General features: G+C 36.0%; 1 protein-coding gene across 1 annotated transcript in view; it reads left to right on the top strand.

Annotated features, from left to right (window-relative positions):
* The window catches only part of LOC142344940 (sodium channel and clathrin linker 1-like), a 364,638-nt gene that overhangs the window by 326,951 nt on the left and 17,072 nt on the right, over positions 1–20,615 (top strand). Inside the window, exons 5-12 of the mRNA XM_075397025.1 lie at positions 2,382–2,625; positions 2,729–2,779; positions 3,086–3,222; positions 3,290–3,380; positions 8,653–8,831; positions 12,388–12,511; positions 16,646–16,807; positions 17,473–17,660. Coding sequence (XP_075253140.1) covers positions 2,382–2,625; positions 2,729–2,779; positions 3,086–3,222; positions 3,290–3,380; positions 8,653–8,831; positions 12,388–12,511; positions 16,646–16,807; positions 17,473–17,660 — 1,176 coding nt within the window. The remainder of the gene's footprint in view (positions 1–2,381; positions 2,626–2,728; positions 2,780–3,085; positions 3,223–3,289; positions 3,381–8,652; positions 8,832–12,387; positions 12,512–16,645; positions 16,808–17,472; positions 17,661–20,615) is intronic.

Here is a 20,615-nt window from a genome sequence, read left to right as displayed (position 1 = left end):
AATAATAGAAAAATTGTTAGGCATTGTGTGATTTTCGACTATGCTTGTTGAGTGTCTGTTTTTTTGCTATAAATGGATGCAGAACAATTGATATCATAAGTTTTCTTGCGAAATATTCTGAAAATCACAGAATGTTTTAAAAAATTGGATTTTGATTTTCTATTTGTTCTTTTTCTTATTCCTTCAGATTCTTCTTGTTTTTGTTCATTCAATTAAAAATTCTAATGAAAAGTGTTTGTGAGCTGAGGCTTGTCTTAAGTCAGGTTTTACATGAATGAATTTTTGATTAAGTTGTTTTGGAGGACAAATTAGGTGAGCGGAGAAAAGAGAGTGGCTATTCTCCTGATACCTTCTTTTGAATTCAAAATTTTTGCTTGAACGTCTTTGCGCTTTTCTAAACTTTTTTGACTTCTTAAGAGACTAGAGACTTTTTTTATACGCTTGAGTTGCTCATTTTCGAGTGATCTAATTTGCTCTCATTCCGAAATAATTTTCATACACACTGTGTACAGTGTGTATGGATCCTGGGAGCGGTTGCCCGCTCCTAGGCGTCCATACTTGAGAACCTAGTGCCCTTGCCTCAAAGAATTTGCACTTGATCCACAGATCGAGCTCCTAGACAAGTTTTTTTTAAATGAAGCATCGTTTTCACTTACGGATGTTGCGAGAAGTAAATGCGTAATTATCATTGTGCAACTCAGCGCATTCAGTCTGCGGCACATCTTCAAGCGCACTTGTGAGGATGATGTTCAAAACATCGGAGTATGTAAGCCAAAGGTAGTTTTATTACTGCTCTTCAGTATTCTCTTTCTGCTCGTCAGACGGTCATTAAAAAGAGTAATTAAAAAGAGTTTTACGTTAAATAGAATGTTTTTCAACTCTTGTGCGGATTTGGAGGCTATTTTTGGAAGTAATTTGAAGTCCAATAATTGCAAGCATTTTTTGATGGCGAATTGTATATTTACAATTGTTATTCTCGACAGTTTTTTCCCTTTTCGTCAAAGAAAGAGATTTTTTAAGGTTTTTTCGACTTGCTTATTATTGTGTGAGCAATTTCGTCTCGATTTTTTTTGTATTTGTACTTCAATTATATGAAAATTTAATTAAATTTTCCTACTTAGGTAGAATAATTTGATTTCTTGGCTCTTTTTGTTGATTTAATAACTATAAATCTAAATATCTATAAATATTTAAATTCCGAAACCGTGTTCGACGTGTTTCCGGACTTCCTGTTATGTTTTTTAACTGGTTAAGTTTTAGTTAAACCGACTGATAAAGAAAGCTGCGCGTAAAAATATAGCGTTTATGTAAAGCTCCTGAGCAAAATTCAGAAGCACAGAAGTGAGATCGAAAGAGTGGTTTCCCATACATAACTCAGAGGATGCGGGAAATCTAAGTATAAAAAGTTCTGTGTCCGAGGTATTGAGAACTTTTGATTACGTGGGAATATTCCAGAGGAGGTTTTATCAAGTGTGTTAACAAGTAATTGCTTGTGTTTATGATCGATAATAGAAATGAAATATACTGTTTAATTGCTTTCGAACGAAGTTCATAGCAATTATTGTAATCGTTCGTGTCTTTTTTTAATGCAAAATTTGCGCTTGACGGTTCTGACTTTTCGAGATTTTTTACGCCCATGACCTTTTGCGTTTCGCGCGATCTGAAATTCTCTCTCAATCATAATTTCAAGCAGCTGAATTGAATTGGCGGCAATTTAATACTGAAAGTCAAATGAAAAGTGCGCCAAAACTGGTGCCGATTTTCACTTTAAATCTTAATAGTGGTATATGTTAACCTCTAATGTGGTTATATGAAGCCCACTATTGAACTTCTTTGTCCCATTTAGGCTTCCCCCCTCCCTCCCCCCTCCCGACTGAAGCAGGCTGCAATTAATTAGAGCCCCCCTTAGTCGTTTAAGAGTAATTCTTCCGACGTTTAGTCGGTTGTGTTTTTGACTTGTATAGGGCTACGAATATGTAAGCCGAACGAAGTTGTATTACTGCTCTTGGTTTTTTCTTTCGGGTCGTCGGTCGATCATTTTTAGTTTTACATTTGTTCTAGAACATTCGTTCCCTGGACTATCTGAGAGACTTTTTCTCCTTTGGTTGATTTTCTCCTTTTTGTATGAGATAATTAAGAGTTGGCAAAGGCGGCGTTGTCTTTTTGGAATCAATTCACGCGGTGGTGAACTTTTTTTAATAATATGCTGTTTTCTTTCGAAGAATTGTTAACTTGTGAGCACACGTAAGTTTCTTGCAAAATATGGTTGACCGTATATTGTAAGAACTTGCGAGTTGAATGGTGTACGTTTTTACAAAGTTGTTCATCAGGTAGAATTTGTCGAGTAACGCTTTTTGAAAAATTGATTGATTTTTTCACAGGTTGCAAGCAGAAATCAATTCAGTTTCGTTGGAGCTATTGGAGTTAAAAGGAGTTTTGCCTGGAGCGAATGAGTCTAATACAGGAGCAAATTTGTCTAATGCTGGAAATGTTTCCTTGTCAAATGCACATCTCACAGCCACACTGCAGCAACAAATCCGACTTCTGACTGAGGAAAAAGACAATGCATTGGAATTGGCCACTTCTGCAAATACTGAGTTGGATATTTTGCAGAAAGAGTACAAGGTAATATCGAACTCAACATCGAAAGAATCAAGCGTTGTAAAAGATTATGGCTGTCTTCCGGCAGCTGTTGATCAATTTTTTAAATAAAAACGGGTTTTTTCAGGAGAAGGCTGCTGAAATCGAAGTGGAAAGGACGACACTTAAGGCTCAATATGTAAGTTTTGCATACGATTCAAGCGATCACCATTAGGGTGTGACCCCTAGCCGCCAAGGACAGAGAACTAAAACTATTATAACTCTCGTCCCTCACCCTCCTCTCCTAGATTTTGACCCTTCATTATTGATATTTTCACACCTTTTTGGGGTATTTACATATTATGATGGCGGGTATTGACATCTCATATTAGCGCAAAGACTACTCTGGGGTAGGGGTTAAAAGTTTAATTATAAATAAACGACTTGAGTGAAGAATTTACCCATGTAGTTATGAATGGATTTTGTATTATGAATGACGTTTCAGGAGCAAGGAGCAAATGTAGCTAACTCTTACATGACCCTAAGAGCACGGAATGCAGAACTTGAGAAGTTGAATTCGAAACTACAGGAGAATGTGGAAGAATTGACAAACAAAGTGGCCACATTCACCGACTATTTCAAGTGAGACAAATTCTCTTCTCTTTCTCAACTGAAATGGACAGTCTTTTTTTATTCTTTGAAATTTTAGACAGAGTCAGGAGGAGCACAAAACAAGTTCAAATCAGTTGATGCAATTGAAGACATCTCAACAACAGTTGGAGCAAGTTCTTCAGAAAAAGGTATAGTTGACATATGATTTAATCAACGGGAAGAGAACATTGTGGATTTAAAATTTCTATCTGCAACACAGGAACAGGATTGCTTTTCTTATTCCAATGTTTTCGCTTTTTGAATAATTGCGTGCAAGTGTGTGTTTGTTTATTTGTTCCTGTGTATGTGAGGATGTGTGTGTCTGTGAATAAAGAATCACTGGAAAAATTAATTCTAGTTGTAAATAGACCCTTCCGGAGTTTTCATGAAATAAGCGATCCTGAAGTTAAACTGAAGTATTGAACCCGAAGTTTTCTGTCTCAATAATCTAAATGTCGGACACAATTTTTCCAGATTTCTCGAAAATATTGAGGTAATTGCCTAATAGTTCGCGGCGCAGGAAATCAAACTGAAATTAAATGTCGGGGAATAATTGTTTATCAGTTGATTTTCAAAGAGCAATTTAACAGCACGGAGTACTAGATAAATTGTTTTGCGATATGCTTTACAGACTTATTCAAGAAATTTTCACAGAAATATCAAATGATGAAAGCGTATTGACTTTTTGTACAAGCAGTCTTTCAATACGGTGTTATAGTGTATGACTCTGAGTTTAAACACAATAAAAAGTCCCAAATTCAAACGCTTGAATAATAGACGCGATGCGAAAGTGAGGCTACTGCTTGTTTCATCGCGGTGTTTTTAATCGTGCCGTTTATTTGTTGCGACCATTCGATCAGTCACCCAGGAATCAAAATATGACTTTTTGCACTGACTTCTATCGCACTGGAGAAGTTTCGTGTTGAGTTTTGTGTAAAGCAGTTGATGATTTTTTTGATATTACATTATTAAGACACTTTACAGAATTGACATTAAGCTCTATCACCTGAAGGATGTTAACGTTTAAAATATGATGGAAATTTAGGAATAGAATTTGAAAGCAAAGTTTTTTTTCACCTTTGCTTTTGGTCCCTGTCTTTTTACCCAAGGGTCTCAACAGTCTATATCCCTTCTATTTTCAGTAGGCTGTTTCAAAGTTATCTTTATAAAGCCAAGCAACAAGTTAGTCAAGTGTTATAAAAACTTCTGTTTTATCTGGCCACGGAATTGCCTGAATACGAATTGCTCAAATTTAAGTTCAAAATTGTCAGAGAAATTGTTCAGTTGATTAAGTTGAAACAGGTTAACAGTTAATCATAGTTAATTCAGTTTTGGCATGTAATCGATTAAAAAAATTCAACAAAATGAATCATTTTAGCACTTTTCTATTCGATTTCACTTGATTCTCAAATTGGTTTGATGAATTATGTTTCTCAGTTGATTTTGACCCATACTTTGATTACGGGTGTGATTCAATTGAGAACGTAAGGATTTGATTTTTATCGAACACCCAACCCAATATGCAAGAGATGACAAAACCGAGATGTAAAATGTTGCAATTTATGATGTCCTTTTAAAGACCTTTTTTGAAGTCCTGTCCTGAGGCTGGTTAATATTCTTAATAGCCGCCCTCATCTCAGCCGGCTATTATAGCGCTCCTAATTTTTTTTACTTCGTCGAACAAAAAAGATGTTTCGCTTTACCTCATTTTGCCGCTTTTTCAATATTTTGCGTGAAATGTTTTTGACTTCTCTGGGCTAGTTTCTCTCTTCTCTCATTCTGCTAAAAGTGAATTTGAACATCAGTTGCTAAGCAAAGCAATTCAAAATGAACAGAGTCAGTATAAAAATTGAAGTCAGAAACGGAAACGGGATAAACCCATAAAGGCCAATTTTAAATGCTCTCTATTTGAACGTCGTTCCTATAAGTCTTAGTTACCATTTCTACTGCTTATTGGTATTGAAAAAAGCCCCTGTAGCCTCTCTCTAAGAAACAGAAGTATGTTCAACTTCGAAATGCCATCAAAATAAATCGGACTTAAAAATGTTTTTGTTCAAAAATCTTTTTTTTCTATATCTTCTATTTTTTAATCCCAATCATGCTTATTGGAATCAACGGCGGCTATTTTCCGGCAATCTGCCGGGTATGTTTTTCTGCTGAGTAAAAAGAGTCAAAGTTAAGCGGGTGTTTCAAACAACATGTAAGCATGCTTCAATTTTTTTATGAAAAATTTTGTTTTCTGTAAGGATTCCTCTCGCGATTTCTTTTGTAAACTAGGTTGGAAACTATCCTCGAATGTTGATAAGAAGTTTGATCCTCTGGAACCATTCTTAATTCGTCAATACCGGACTTTCGAAGTTTATACAGTTTTTTGGAAATGAAGATAAAAGGAAATGGAAAACGAATTTTTTTCAACGTTTTTATTTTTGGACTAAATTTTTGATACATTATTTTTTGTATCCTAATCCACTGACATCTCAAAACTTGCAAAATTATAGATTTAAAATTGTTTCCTACAATTTACTGTATTTTCAATTGAAAATTTCCTGGTCACTTATTTTGATCAGTGTAGCTTTTTAATGATTTAATTGTTGCCTAGTTTAATTCTGAAGTACTAAAATACCTTCCAATGTGCTTTTTTGTAAAGCACAATTTTAAGTTGTTGACGTACGTTCGACTAATAAAGCAATCATTGAAAATTTGTCAAATTTTTTTCCAAAATTCATATTCTTAATGGACTCTGTTTTTAACATACTAAAAATGGTAAATGCAGAATATTTTTGAAGCTTGAAGCGACTAAATTTTTTTTTTCCCATCGAACTCATTTGTTAATTAAAACGTGTAATTAACTGATATTAGTATTTTTTGAATCCTCTTTTTGAAACCAATTTTTGTTTGCACATAAACAATAGCTGTTTTACAGCTTTAAAGAACAAGGTAAATAAATTATTCTGCTGAACTTCTTACTTTTAAAAAAGGTAAAATATATAGGTATAATAAAACAAGAGCGCATCACTAGAAAAACGGAAACCAATTTTAAAATGTTTTCTGACAAATCAATTTATTGAAGATTTTTCATCGGAGCTGAAAATTTGTGATTGTGGAGTTTTATTTACAAAACGGAAAATGCAGAAGAAACGTATTTCTAAATCAATTCAACCTTGTCCTCTATCATTCAATAACATGCACCTCTATTTGAAAAATTTTGAACGAAATGATAAAAAAATAAAATATCTTAAGTGAAAAATCTATCCGATCTTTTTACGAACAGGGAATCGATACAGAAAAAATGGCGTGTCATTATTGATACTCGAAACTCAACAGTCTAAAAACAACCTTTTCAGATTTAAAAAAGTCTTTTGGCGAATTTCTCTCGGACGACAAACAAATAGTAGATTTATTTAATAATTTAAATTATCGTTTCTATAAGTTAGGTGACTACGTCGGCAAAATCAGGCCTTATGAAAAATCAGATCACATAACGGAAAAATATTTAGTTTTCGATTTGTCACATTGAAAGAGTTTTTGTATCATCTTAAAACACTTAATACCTCAAAACCGCTTGGACCCACAGAGATAACCGCCTGCGTTCTCAAAGATAGCAAAGATGTTTCAATGCACCTCATCACCTATGTGTTTAATGCTTTTTGAGAGAAGAAAATTTTCCCAATGATCTTAAAAAGCAACCATTGAACCGCTTTTTAAAAAAGGTTATCGAACTCACCCTGAGAACTACAGGACTATATCAATATCTTGTTCAGTTTCCAAAAATTTTGAAAGATTACTTGGATCAAATAGTTGAATTTTTAATGGAAAATAATCTTCCTTCCAGAACGCAATTTTGTTTTCGATCAAAAATGTTCACGATTGATGGCCCAGTTTTTAGCACTGAAAATTTCAGTTATCTAATTCAACAAAACAAATACATAACAACCGCACTAGATCTCTCAAGCCGTTGACTCAATCAATCACAATATTTTGATATCGAAACTTGGGGAATCGCGATTTAGCACAGGTGCTGAAATGTTGAAACTTGACTAGTTGTCTAATCGTATTCAAACAACAGGCTAACGGCACTGAATCAGATTGGATTCAACTTTATCAAGGTGTGCCACAAAAGTACCAATTGATTGTCTACTAGTTCAATGTGAAGATGACACACTGGTCTTTACGTCCAGTCATGATTTGCTAGATGCCAAAAACAGACTAGGAAAAGCCTTGACTTAAATTATTGCCTATTACGAATTGTAGTCTAGCACTGAACGCATCAAAAAGAAAGTTCATTTTATTGTAAAATTCTAAAGCTCTCCAAACAACTGATGAAAAATTTAAAATAGGGAACTGTTGCATTAGTAAATCTGAATCATTCAATTACTTGGGGTTATACATAGATTCAGTTGTAACAGTTCAAGATGAAGTGAAAAATATAGTACGTAAAATGACATGTGGTATAAAAATCCTGTATTCTTTACGAGAGGTATCAGATAACTACGAAGTTCTGACTCTGAATGCCCTTGTCATCAGCCAACTTCATTCTCTCTGCGGTTGTCTTGAATTGAATCAACAACAGACTAATAACATCACTCGAAAAACAATTAGGCTGGGGCTTGTAAGGTTGTTTTCATAGAAAAAATATGATGGTTCTGTAGATCTCAAACTGAAAAAAATTACCGATCAGCGTTTTTAGACCAAGAACAAATCTTCATTTTTGGAAAATAGTTTCGGCATATCAAATGTTAGATTATCCTACACTCAAATAAACAAAACACGAACGGTCAAAGAAAAGGTTCATTATCAAAACTCAATACAGCTATGTAGAAAACTGCGTGTTCAAGAAAGGTGCAATAATTTATAACAAGTTTGTATTGAATGAACAATCTTCTGAATATCTTCAAAAAATGATCATAGATACAGTAAAGCGTAGGAAAAATTGAAACAAATTTCTTTCATTTGTTTTTAAAGAACCCAAGTGTAGCATCAAGGTCTTCTGTATCTTGGGAAGACTTCAAATTTAGATAAAAAAGATTTTCTGTTTTGTAAATAGCCTCTGCACTACCTCTGATTCAAGCCAGATGGAAATTCAGTGTTTTCTCTTTTTTAATATTGAAGTCTTCCCCGAAAAGATTGTCAAATTTGATTATCGATAAGGAATGTTAAAGGTAAATATGCTCTTAGAACAGATTCAATTTTTTCGAGAGTCTTATAACGTCCGTTGTTTCACGCGTATACTCGAACGCGTGACACAACGACATATTTTCAATATATAGTAATTTTCGAGATATTCAGAAGATTATTCATTCATTACAAATTTGTTATAAATTTGTCTTGTTTAGTGGAGAAATTGTGGGACGCGAGAGATTGGTAAAATGAAACGATTTTCTATTAATACTAGATTTTAATTGTGATGGTTGGTTGTTTTAGACAATGGAGGCGAAGAGAGCGTCTGAGGGAGAGAGGAACATGGAGAGTCAGTTGGATGAGTTGCACAAAGCAATAGAGTCACTGGACAACAAGTACAGAGAGGCATCCAGTCAGTCCAACAGACATAATACAGAGAAGAGACAACTCATGGATGAAATTGACCAGCTCAGAAAGGACAAGTGAGCGACCTGGTTTCTCTGCTCCCGTAGAATATACTGTCAATAACTTTTCGCCATGTAATATCATGTGATTATAGTTGCGGAGGTTAAAAACCGTTCTTTGATTTGTAAAAACCGTACTCTTGGTTTTTACAATTCAAAGAATTTGAATTGTATTGGGGCGATGTCTTTTTAAGATCTGTCTACATATTTTCATGATTTTTGAAGTCAAATTGGAGTAGTGATTTTGGTCACGGAAACAAGAAAAAGAGTGATTTTTGCGAATTAATTTTTTACTCTAGTTTTAAAGTAGAGTGAGAAAACGGTGTTTGAACGAAAATTCGCTTTCTTGCTAGTGATTTTGCACATACAGCATTTTCATTTTGATTTTTAGTTTTTTGTTTTTTTTTCAAAATGGTTTTCCCAATTCATTCATAGTTCATTCTAGGCCTAGTTTTTCGTTTGAACCAAATTTTCATTTCTCGCTAGTGGTTTTTTTGTTAGGGGGCAGGCGGGGCCACTGCCAAGTGTTTTGCCTGAAGTCAGGTGTTTGCAGCTCAAGACTGAGCGCTGCACTTAAAATTGCAATGATTGCAGCACAATTCTTTGAGATTCAAATAACTGCAGGAGAACATATTATTGGCAGAGAAAACAAACAGCTATTTAAAAACGACAACTTTGTCAATTCTAGCCGTTCCGGCTCGGGGTACGAGGATGCAGAAAAGATGGCTCATTGTCGATTGACTATGGAGGGAGCTGTCTGGCGGGGACAAGCCCCTTAAACAGTCCCTGGTTTAAAGTCCATAAACAATTTTTTTTCATTAAAAAAACGTCCCCTTTCGTTATTCAGTGAAGCTGACGCTCAAGCAACCACGTGCGAAAATTCGTTTTACGCGACTCAGGTTTGAACCTCTTATGTCTGATTTGCGGTAACCACTGCGCTACCGCAGCTTTGATTACTCGAGTAATGAATATCTGTTCAAGAATGACGGTCACCAGTAGAAGACGGACAGAGAAATCTCATTTGTGCTGCCGAGCCAAAACGCACGCATTAATCAATTTTTCTGTTTCCAAGATGAATGATAAACCATCAAAAATATAGGAGCGCCAACGCATAGACAATTGCAAAGCCTAATAGGACTAATTTCCGAACTATTTTTCGTTGAGCGACGAAAAACGGAACAGTTATGTGTTTTAATAACTCCTACATGCAGAACAATTGAAGCGCGCACATAAAAAGAAAACACGTTGATTAGAAAACTTCATTCAAGAAACATTTTCTCTCTTGCTCAGAATCGATCTGACAACCTGCAGCGTGGGAGGCAAACGCATATCGCACTGTGCCTACTTTCTCCGCCGACGAAAAATAAGCAAGTGGGGCGAACTTTAAAGTGGGTTTTCTTCAAAATGAGAAAAGCTATCTTTCAACGGTTTCGTCTAATATAAAGACAACTTCTTCGTCAGTTTTGAGCATTTTCAAATTTTTCCAGTTCAACTCAGTTTTTCCAGGGAAAAATACCCAAAAACCATGGAAGGATTGTTTCAATCTTTCCGTGTTATAAGGATCGCTGCCCTTCATTTTACCATTCGGACCTGCATGCAAAATTTCTGCCAATTCCTACGTGTGCAATCCGAGAAATCCCTCCGGCTGGGTTTGGAGATAAGAGTCAGATTTTGTGACTAAGCCGGCAGGGCACCTAATCCGCTGACTTTATGAGATCTTTGTGCGCGTTCACGCGCATTCACTTTAATTTTTACTGTTTTTGATTTTATGGATCGGATTTTTTTTCAAAATGCTTTTCCCAATTCGTTCATAGTTCGTTCTAGGCCTGGTTTATCGTTTGAACCAAATTTTAATTTCCCGCTAGTGGGGTTTGTTCGCATGCGGCATACTGGCATTGATTTCCTGTTTTTCTTTAAAATTTTTTTGTGATTTTTGTAGAGATAATTTTTTCAATTCACTCGTAGTTCGTTCGAGTTTTTATTTATTCAATAAAGTTTTTTTGAATTGTAAGTCAGGACTTGTCCTGCTATGTTTTTTTTGAAGATCCATTCACACATTTTTATGATTTTTGAAGTCAAATTCGAGTAGTGATTTTGGTCACGCCGAAACAACAAGTGGAGCGAAAAAGCGAGTATTTTTGCGGCGTGAAATTTTGTCACTAATTTTAAAGTAGAGGAGAAAATGAATTTTGTACACAAATTCGCTTTCTGGCTGGTGTTTTTTTGTTCACATGCGGCAATTTCACTTCGATTTTTACAATTGTTTTCTTCGGATAGGATTTTTTTCTAAATGGTTTTCCCAATCCATTCATAGTTCATTATAGGCCTAGTTTCTTATTTGAACCTTTTTTGTTTTTCTCGGTAGTGGTTGTGCGGCATATTTTGACTTCGATTTTCAGGTTTTTCAATTTTTTAATTTTTGGAAATTGTTTTCTCAATTCACCCGTAGGCCGTTCTTGGTCTAGTCAATGAAAGTTCTTTGAATTGTACGTCAGGACTTGGCTTGCTATGTTTTTTGTTTCGTTGTCTGACGCTCTTTTACGTTTTACATTCATTCACACAGCACGCCCACGTGAGGTCATTTCTCACTCTCTCGAGCAAAAGGTTTTTGTGTGATTAGATTTTGATCATAAATGACTTACCTCACTCATATAAAATGACTGCTGCACTTTGAAATTTAAGTTTATTTTGAATTAGTGTAAGGTCAAAGGAACTCATATTTGTAATAAAGGTACCTAATTAAAAGGCTTCTGCGCAATGAATTTTAACAAGCTTTATTAATTTATCGCTGAACTTTTTCACATTGCTTTTTGAGCGGCGTCGATAATTTTTCGACTCAGATCTCTATCTGTTTCTATCTATTATACGGCACGCAAGTCTATTCTTTCACAGGTATTCCGGCCATCTGACGTCTATGTGACGTTAGCCGGTTATATAGATATTTCGTTTTGTTTTTGCAAAGATTGTCAACCGTGTCTGTTATTTGTTTTTGTCTTTAGTTAAGAGGACGTGTACGTTTTGTTTAAAAACACAACTGTTGCGTTATTGTTCCGACCCACTTTATTGGGGTAGGCATTATTTGCTCAATTAGGTTTCTTTTTGTTCTGTCAATTTTCACCGATGGATATATTCAGGTTTTAGCTAAATTGTGCATTTTGTGAGCCTTGTATTTTTGCATGTTTGCACTTGATAATAGAGGGCTAAATTTTATCGCGGACACGGAAGTTTGAAAGTCAGAAGCTACCATGTGGTTGGGTGTTTGATCTCGAGCGAAGTTTTTAGCTAGTATTTTAGTCCTGCTGGTCTTATTTTATTATCTAGTTTTGCTTACTTTTCGATATTTTGGCTGATCATTTGACTTTTCGTCCTCATGAAGTGATAAAGAACGAGGGAATTGAGTCAGGGTCGTTTCAGAGCAATTCATCCGCCATCAGTCTGTTATATGTTTTTTGCCTGAGAATGGTAAAAATTTGAAAGTGGTGTTTAAGCAGCTTTCGTCTAACGCCTCGATTGTCGTTTTACAGCATTGCTTCTGACTGTTCAGTAATGTCAATAGTGTGTTTGTCGTGTTTAGAGATGTTCTGGAAATGAGAGAAGCGGATGCAGTGAAGGAGGTGAGACAGGCGACCCAGTTGGTCGAGAATGCTATTCTGGAGAAGGACCAGGCAGTTGCCAGAGAGGGACAAAAGAACGAGGAGGTAACACTGCCTAGTATTTTTTATGAGTTGTTTACAAGCGTCGACTGGTACCGAAATAAATCTACCATCAAAGAAAGCAAAGTGACTCAGGTTTACGGACCAGTGGAAATAGATTGAATATCAGCAAGTAGAGTCCACTTTTGCAATTGATTGAGTTAAATTACGTGAACTAACGGCAACGTTCTCCACTGCATAGACGCTTGCAATGTCGCTCAGCATATTTCATCATAATTTAGGTCTCTCGCAATTTGAATTTATGCTATGCCGACTCTTGCACGAAGTCTGAATTGTTATTATAGCTGCGAAGCTGTAAGCTGAGCGTAGCTATATTGCGGTGCTCTTGGTTTTTTTTTGTTTCGTCGTCTGACGCTTTATTTTCGTTTTACATTTGTTCTAGAACATTCTGTCTCGCCACTGCTTAAATGGCTTTTTCGCGCTTGATTTCACGCTTTCTGCGTGACCTAAATTGCGGTTATTCAGAAACAGAATCTGTTCCTAAAACAAAGTTGATTGTAAGAAAACAGATTGTATGGTCCGACAGCCGAGTGGTTAAGGCGACTGGCTGTTAATCCGGAGATCGCCGGTTCGAGACGCGACAGGGAAAATGTTTTTGCACCCAAAAACAACCTTTGAAAATAAACTTGTAAGTTTTATAGGCGGCGGCGATAACTATTATCAACTCACTTCTGTATCTTTTTCCATCTGTATTTTACGGCACGCAAGTCTATTTCGCAGCTATTCCGGCAATCTGCCGGCTATGTTAAAAAGAAACACTGAATTTCCTGCGATTACAGTCTGAGCTACAGTGTCTATTTCGTTTTTGCAGGCTGCAATTACATAAATCGAAAGTTCTGCTCGAGATCATTGCACGTTCAAAGATTTTCTACGTGGAAAAATTTTGTTTTTATAGCTGGGAAGCTGTGAGCTGAGCGGAGCTATATTGCGGTGCTCTTGGTATTGGGGTGCTGTCTTTTTTTAAATATCTGTTCACACATTTTCATGATTTTTGAAGTCAAATTGGAGTAGTGATTTTGGTCACGCCGAAACAGGAAATGGAGCGAAAAAACGAGTGGTTTTAAGGCGTGAATTTTTTTACTCTAATTTTAAAGTAGAGTGAGAAAACGGTGTTTGAACAGAAATTCGGTTTCTCACTAGTTGTTTTTTGTTCAAATGCGGCAATTTCACTTTGATTTTTACTGTTTTTTTTTTATTTTTTGGATCGGATTTTATATGGTTTTCCCAATCCATTCTTAGTTCATTTTAGGCCTAGTTGTTTGTTTACCTTTCTCGCTGGTGGTTTTTTTGTTCACATGCGGAATTTTGTCTTTGATTTTCTGTTCTTTTAATAGCCGCCTCAGCTTCCCATCGGGCTACTATGGCGGTTCTAATTTTTTTTACTTTGTCGAATAAAAATTTTTTGCTTTACCTTAGTTCACAGCTTGTTCTATATTTTGCGTGAAATCTTTTTGACTTCTCTAGGCTTGTTTCTCTTCTCCCATTCTGCTAAAAGTGCTTTTAGACAGCAGTTGCTCAGCAAAGCAATTCAAAATGAACAGAGTCAGTATTAAAAAACGAAATCAGGTAGAAAAGGGATAAACCCATAAAGCCCGATTTTTGATGCCCGTTAGTCAAACTTTGTTCTTAGTTACTATCTCTAATGCTTGTTGGCATTGATACAAGCCCCTGTGTTGTCTCACTACGAAACAGGAGTATGTTCAACTCCAAAATGACATCAAAATAGTTTGCACTTTAACACTTTGTACGAAAATCCTTTTTCCACTAGTTTTTCTTTTTTCAATCCCAATCTTGGTTATGGGATTTTTTCTCTTTAGATTTTTATCTGTTTCTATCTCTATTGTACGGCACGCAAGTCTATTCGTTCGCAGCTATATCGGCCATCTGCCGGCTATGTTATGAGCGATCATGAACACTTGAAATCATCCCATAAAACTATAACCATAATTATGCGTTGGTTAGTTGGCAACAAACTTTTCAACGGAAAAGTTGTTGAGAATTAGTTTTAGGAGCCACTTAATTGCATGTATACGATAAAAGTTCTTTTGCCAACTTATTTAAAAGTACAAGGACGAGGCTTTTGTCATAGTTTTTGCTTCTGGTAACTGTTTGATGAATAGTTTTTCCTGTTTTTGATGTTAATAATTCTGTCGGAAGCAGGCTTTGTTGTTTTTCTAACTTTCCATTTTTTTAAAAGCACATGCTTACCTTCCCATTGATAGTGGTGTTAATTATCGATAATATCAGATATATCAGTTTGTCTTTTTGGTCAGTTTTTTGCTCTCGAATTTGAGTCTGTGGTTGGTAATTTTGTTTTACCAAACACAATCAAATCGATCTTGTCTGCATTTAACTTGAGCTAGTGAAGTAAAGTAGTCTAGTGTAACTTCTATCGAGCTTTTTCGCAGTTATTGAGATCGCGATGGGCTGCTATAATAACAACGTCTCGTCTAGACAATTTCTGACTGATGAATAATCGAATCGAGGAGTTTAGAGCTTATTTAGTAGTATATAGTTTATTGGGATCAATGCTTTGGAAAGATCAAGAAGAGTACTTGTAGTGAAATTGTTTTCGTTCAATTCTTTTTCAACGCTCTTTGAAGTAATTTTTTGCGTCTATTGGTTAAAGTTATTTCTGAAGAGCAAATTGGCTGTTAGATATTGGCTTTTTTGGCATTCCAAATCTTCAATTTGCGCTTTGATTTATTTTTTGATTTTTTTTGCGAGATAATTTGTCCTGTATTTAGTTGAAGCATATCTTGCCTTTTGGGAATGGGTAAATCGTTCGCTAATTTCATGTGACGGAAATTTTTCCTCCCTGAGCTCTGCATCAAAATTTTCTGTGACTGTTCGCGCTAAATCGGCTGCAGTGTGCAGGAAAGCACATGCTGGCTATGTTGTAATTCACAACGGTTTTGGAAATGGGCAGTGTTCTTAGGGTTTGTAGGGACTCCTGTTTCGTTTTGAGGAAGGAGAGTTATGAAAAACTTCCCGCACTTTACTTATTTCAAGTGCGGAAAATTGACGCTTTTTGTTTGTTATGGACCCTCTAGATGAATTTTAAGGCTTTCAATTGTTTCGGCTGCTTGAACTGTATTTTGCTACCTTTTTAAAAATTTATTTGAAACGTCCAGTATTATATTTCAGTTTGCTGATTCTGAAATGAGCAGAAGTAAATATAAGTTTTTGCAGCTAATGTTTTTGTTTTCGCAAAATTAATTTTTTTAGATTAAATCAAGTTTTTGTCGCTCTCTTCAATGGTGTTCTTTTGTGGTGGTGGTGATATATTTTTTAGGTAAAAGAATCGGATTATCTTGATGCATAGGTATTTCGTAAGGGAACTTGTCTTCATTTTGTTTAATGGTTTTTTGGGACGCGAACATTTTTTGGACTGCAGGGATGTGAAAAATTTGCGTCCTTCCAAAAATTGCACAGAAATTTAATAGAGGTTCAGTTTCTTTTTTCTTAAATATGTTTTTTATTCGAGCTCACTTTTTGGGTCCTTAACGTTTTTAATTGCTCTCAAACGAAGTTTGTAGCAATTATATTAGTCCTGTTGGTCTTTTTTTATGCGATTTTTCGCTTGACCGATTTTTCGTCTGACGCTTTTGACTTTTCGTCCTCAAAAACGGGATAAACAGGTAGCGCCCAGTGGGCATTAAGTGCTCTTAGAGCCTTTCAGCTCTGTTTCAGCTCAAACTGTTTTGGAGACTTATACTTATACTTATGGTGTGAAGGGCGGTTCTGAGAGGTTGAGAACCCCCCCCCCCCCCCCCCCCCGTTGACCCCCATCCCCACCGCGCTGTTGCCCCCCCCAACCCACCAACCCAGTGTTGCCCCCATCAGCCCCCAGTGCACCCCCCCCCCCCGTGGCTAGCTACTGACGAAGCCAACCGCTCGCCGGTCGTTTGAGAGCAATTCGCCCGACGTTAGTCGGTTATGTTTAAAACTGTTTTTCAGATGATCTCTCTTGATTAGTGAGTAATTGCTCTATCAATGTTCACAGCCAATCACTCATCGGGCCTGTTTTTTGTTTTGGTTATTTATGTAATAAAAGGAGATTAAATTTATAAAGTGGTGCTGTATTTTGGGTGTTATCTGATGTTGTGAATATTTCAGATTGAGAAATTGCGCGATGAGTTGAACAAAGTGTACGAGCAGGCTGGAGAGAAGACAAGAAGAGAAGTTGAAGCTGTTCGTGTTCTGTGCAATAAGTCAGTTGACAGACTAATGGAGGACATCCACTCTCTAGAGATGAAGGTCGCTGAGAAACAGAGCGAGGTTATTTATCATCACGCCTATTCGCCATTTTATATTACAGTAGTAGTTCTGAAAGCTTCTGGACTGAAAAGTTTTGCTCTGGGGTTTTATTTCGGAATACTTGGATTGCTCACTGTCTGGATCAAATAGTCTTCTGTAGTATTTGGCTACTTTGAAGGAATAAACCAAAGGTTTGAAGTGTTTCTCAAAAAGTAAAGGATGCCTGTAAATTGGATCAGAGCCTGTAAACTTTATTAGTTTAACTTTGAAAACTTTATTAGTTGAAAACTGTTTCAACTAATAAAGTTTTCAAAGTTAAACTAATAAAGTTTTCAAAGTTAAACTAATGTAGTTTTCAAAGTTTAACTAATAAAGTTTTCAAAGTTAAACTAATGTAGTTTTCAAAGTTAAACTAATGTAGTTTTCAAAGTTAAACTAATGTATCCTACCTCATCTATGACAATAGACAGGCATTGGTTTTTGTGGCATTAGTTTTCTCTCTTTCAATCCCAATCTTGGTTATGAGAATCAACGGCGGCTATTGTCCGGCAATGTGCCGGTTATGTTTATCAAAAAGTAAAGGATGCCTGTAATTATATCAGAGCAGTTTTTAAAGTTTAATATTTCTTAAACTTATTTTTCCTGCCTTATCTGAACAATAGAAGGGAATTGGTTTGTGTGACTAGGTAGAGAGGGTGTTCCGAGAGAAGAAATTGGTAGAGAATGAGTTGGAAAAAGCTCTGAGAGATCAAGTTACCGGAGGCCAAGAGGTGGAGCAGTTACAAGACAGGTCCATACGTGCAGAGAGACTGGCTGAAGACACACAACTCAAGTTGAAAAATCTGCAGCAACATGTGGAGTCAGTACAAGCTCAGTGAGTTATCAAGTTGTCAATCCAAACTCCTTATCACGGAATTTTGTTTAGTTCTTTGGCTTTTTTATAGCGATGAAGACATAGCAAGGCTATTTTTGATCTCATCGTAGTCTTTTACAATCGAAAGGATTGGGATTGTATTGGGTGCTGATGTTTAACACTCAAAGACTAGTTTTATAGAGGTGTCTTTTTAAATAGCCGCACAGCGATAGCTGGGGCTATTATTGGCCTTCTCTTGGTTTTTTACAATTCAAAGAATTTGAATTATTGGGGCGCTGTCTTTAAGATCTGTTCACACATTTTCATGATTTTTGAAGTCAAATTGGAGTAGTGATTTTGGTCACGCCGAAACAGGAAGTGGAGCGAAAAAGCGAGTGGTTTTGCGGCGTGAAATTTTCATGCTCTAAGTTTGAAGTAGAGTAAGAAAAAATTTCGCTTTCTCTCTAGTGGTTTTTTGAGCACATGCGGCAATTTCACTTTGGTTTTTACTGTTTTTTTTTCAATTTTTTAGATCGTTTTTTAATAGCCGCACAGCGATAGCTGGGGCTATTATTGGCCTTCTTTTGGTTTTTTTTTATTTCGTCGTCGCAATTTTTGTTACGACCATATGACGTCACAACCACTTCAAATCTGCTTTTTCATTCGTTCATGCAATTTCAAATGAAGTGCGTGTGTGACGTCATTTTTCGCTCTTAGTGGAGCGAGTTTTTTTGTTCATTCGCGTTATTAATTTTTTGGTCACACTTGACTCACCTCACGCTCAAAAATGACTTCCTCACTTTGAAATTGACTTTTATTTACTTTAATTCAAAGAGATAAGGTCAAATGGGTGTGTGACACTCTAATTGAAGGTTATTGGAGAGCAGCTAATAGAGGCAGCAAAAACACAGATTTTAAAACAAAAAATATCTAACATATCAGCCTTGAATGAAAAGACGATTTTTTTTGTCTGTCTTTTCTGTTTTTTTGAGACTGCAGATCTACAAAGCTATTGCGGCTATTTTCTGGCAATCTACCAGCTATGTTCGGAACTTGCTTCATAATCAGTTTTAAGTACCATCTCAAGACGCTCCTGGGATTTAATAACGGACTTTATTGCCAATACTTGCAGATTTTAAACAATTGAAAACAAAACCTGAAATGGCTGTTTTTCTAATACTATAGCATTCAAAAATTAGAATATAGGAGCGTTCTGCAAACTTGTATGAGAGGCATAAGATCTTTTGCTGGCTCAGCCTTCTCAAAAAGGGGGATAGATTTCTCGCTTTTTTAGAAAATCTTGAACCATACTCATACTCTACAAAAGCATGCTCAAAGATTTTGTTGAATCTTATAGTTCAAAATTGACAATCTAACTTTTTTCTGGGCCTTTAAAGACTTTCCCACTAGCTAAATGTCCAAATGAGTCATTTTGCGCTAAGAGAGGTTAAAAACTTTTAATGGTTTTTCTAAGGTTTTTAAAAATCTTTCAACCCCTTTAAACTTTTTTGGTGGTATGCATGTGGGGCTTGCATCACATCATGCCCCGACAACAAAACTTATCTCGAACCTTGAGATTTTTTAAGAAGTTTTTCTATCATTCTTGAGAGATTTAATCTAAAAAAAATTAAAATCATGCGAGAATTGTCACCATAAAATAAGAATGAGTAACCCTTGAGAGGATGCACTAATGACTCAGAGTATCTGGCTCATTTTTGCAGCCTATTTTTTTGTAATCGCAGTTCAATGGTTGAAACAAACACACATATTGCAGAAAGTAAGGTCACCTCTCACTGTGAGTGACGCATCATAAGCGTAATTTGAGGTCTGCATAAGTTTTGTGGTTTTTGATTGCTCTGGAACAAAGTTTCGAGCTGTTATTACAAAGGTGTGTTTTGAAAATTTTCTTTCGGCCGTCTTGTTTAGGAATTTTCTTCAGCTTAACCGAGTGATTTGGACTTTTTCACGCTAGCTTAAATCGCGGCAGTTTACGACAACAAACGTAATCATGACTGCTCGGAAATTTTAAATCATTTTTTTCATCTTATTTTCATTAGTTGAAAGCTCTAATGACATCTGAACAGGCTACTCACCCTCCCTTATGAAGCAGACTACATTGAAATCGAGTTTTGGCATGTTGTTTGGGAGCAGTTCGCGATGTTAGTCGGTTTACCTTTTCTTTGGGTTAATTTTTTTCTAAGATCAGAGCTGATAAGGTGACTCATATTTCACCTAATGGTTCTAGCAACTTTTTAAACGATTAGATATCAATTGCCTAAAAGCACTTGCTCAAGGATTTAACGCGCGTGAAGTCATTTATCAGTAAATTTTTCGCAGGTCAAATGAGGTCGAATTTTTCGAGTTTGTCTGGCTATCACTCCATAAATGACATCACCTAAAACTTATTTAGTTTAAATTTAAGATTGATGATCTAATTGAGTTTCGATAAGATATTAATAAGCTCCTCTACTTGAGGAAGTTCAATTTTTACAGTTGGCGCACTTTTTTTAACAAAGAAAATTAATTGTCCCTGCTGTCCATTCTCATATATTATTGAGCATGCTGTATAAGTTTCAATATAGAAATGCTGAGTGGGCATTTTTTGACCTCATAATATTTCTAGTAGTTATTTAACCAGGGTTATTTTGTTCAATTTTATATCTGATGTTTGTGTTTGAGCCAGCTTCTCAGGGAGGGGGTATTTTCTACAACGGGCAAGTTTACAACGGCGTGGCACACTCAATTTTTTGTCCTATTACCAGAATTGTCCCTCTATATCTTAGGTTTCATACAATTTTTTGGTGATATTCTTAGTATCCCCCTGAGATATCCTTAGTTAGCTTTGCATGGTACTGCTAGCTCCGAAATTACTTTGCCAGCTATACTCGTGGTATATGAGGCAACTTAATTGGAGAGATCAATTCAATATTCGCAAGCTGAAAACTGTGACCTTTTTCATGCTACTAAAAGTAGTTT

This window comes from Convolutriloba macropyga, chromosome 8 (genome assembly GCF_964194025.1).
Source record: "Convolutriloba macropyga chromosome 8, txConMacr16.3, whole genome shotgun sequence".
NCBI classification, from domain to species: Eukaryota; Metazoa; Xenacoelomorpha; order Acoela; family Convolutidae; genus Convolutriloba; species Convolutriloba macropyga.
This window is presented reverse-complemented; position numbering and strand designations above follow the sequence as displayed.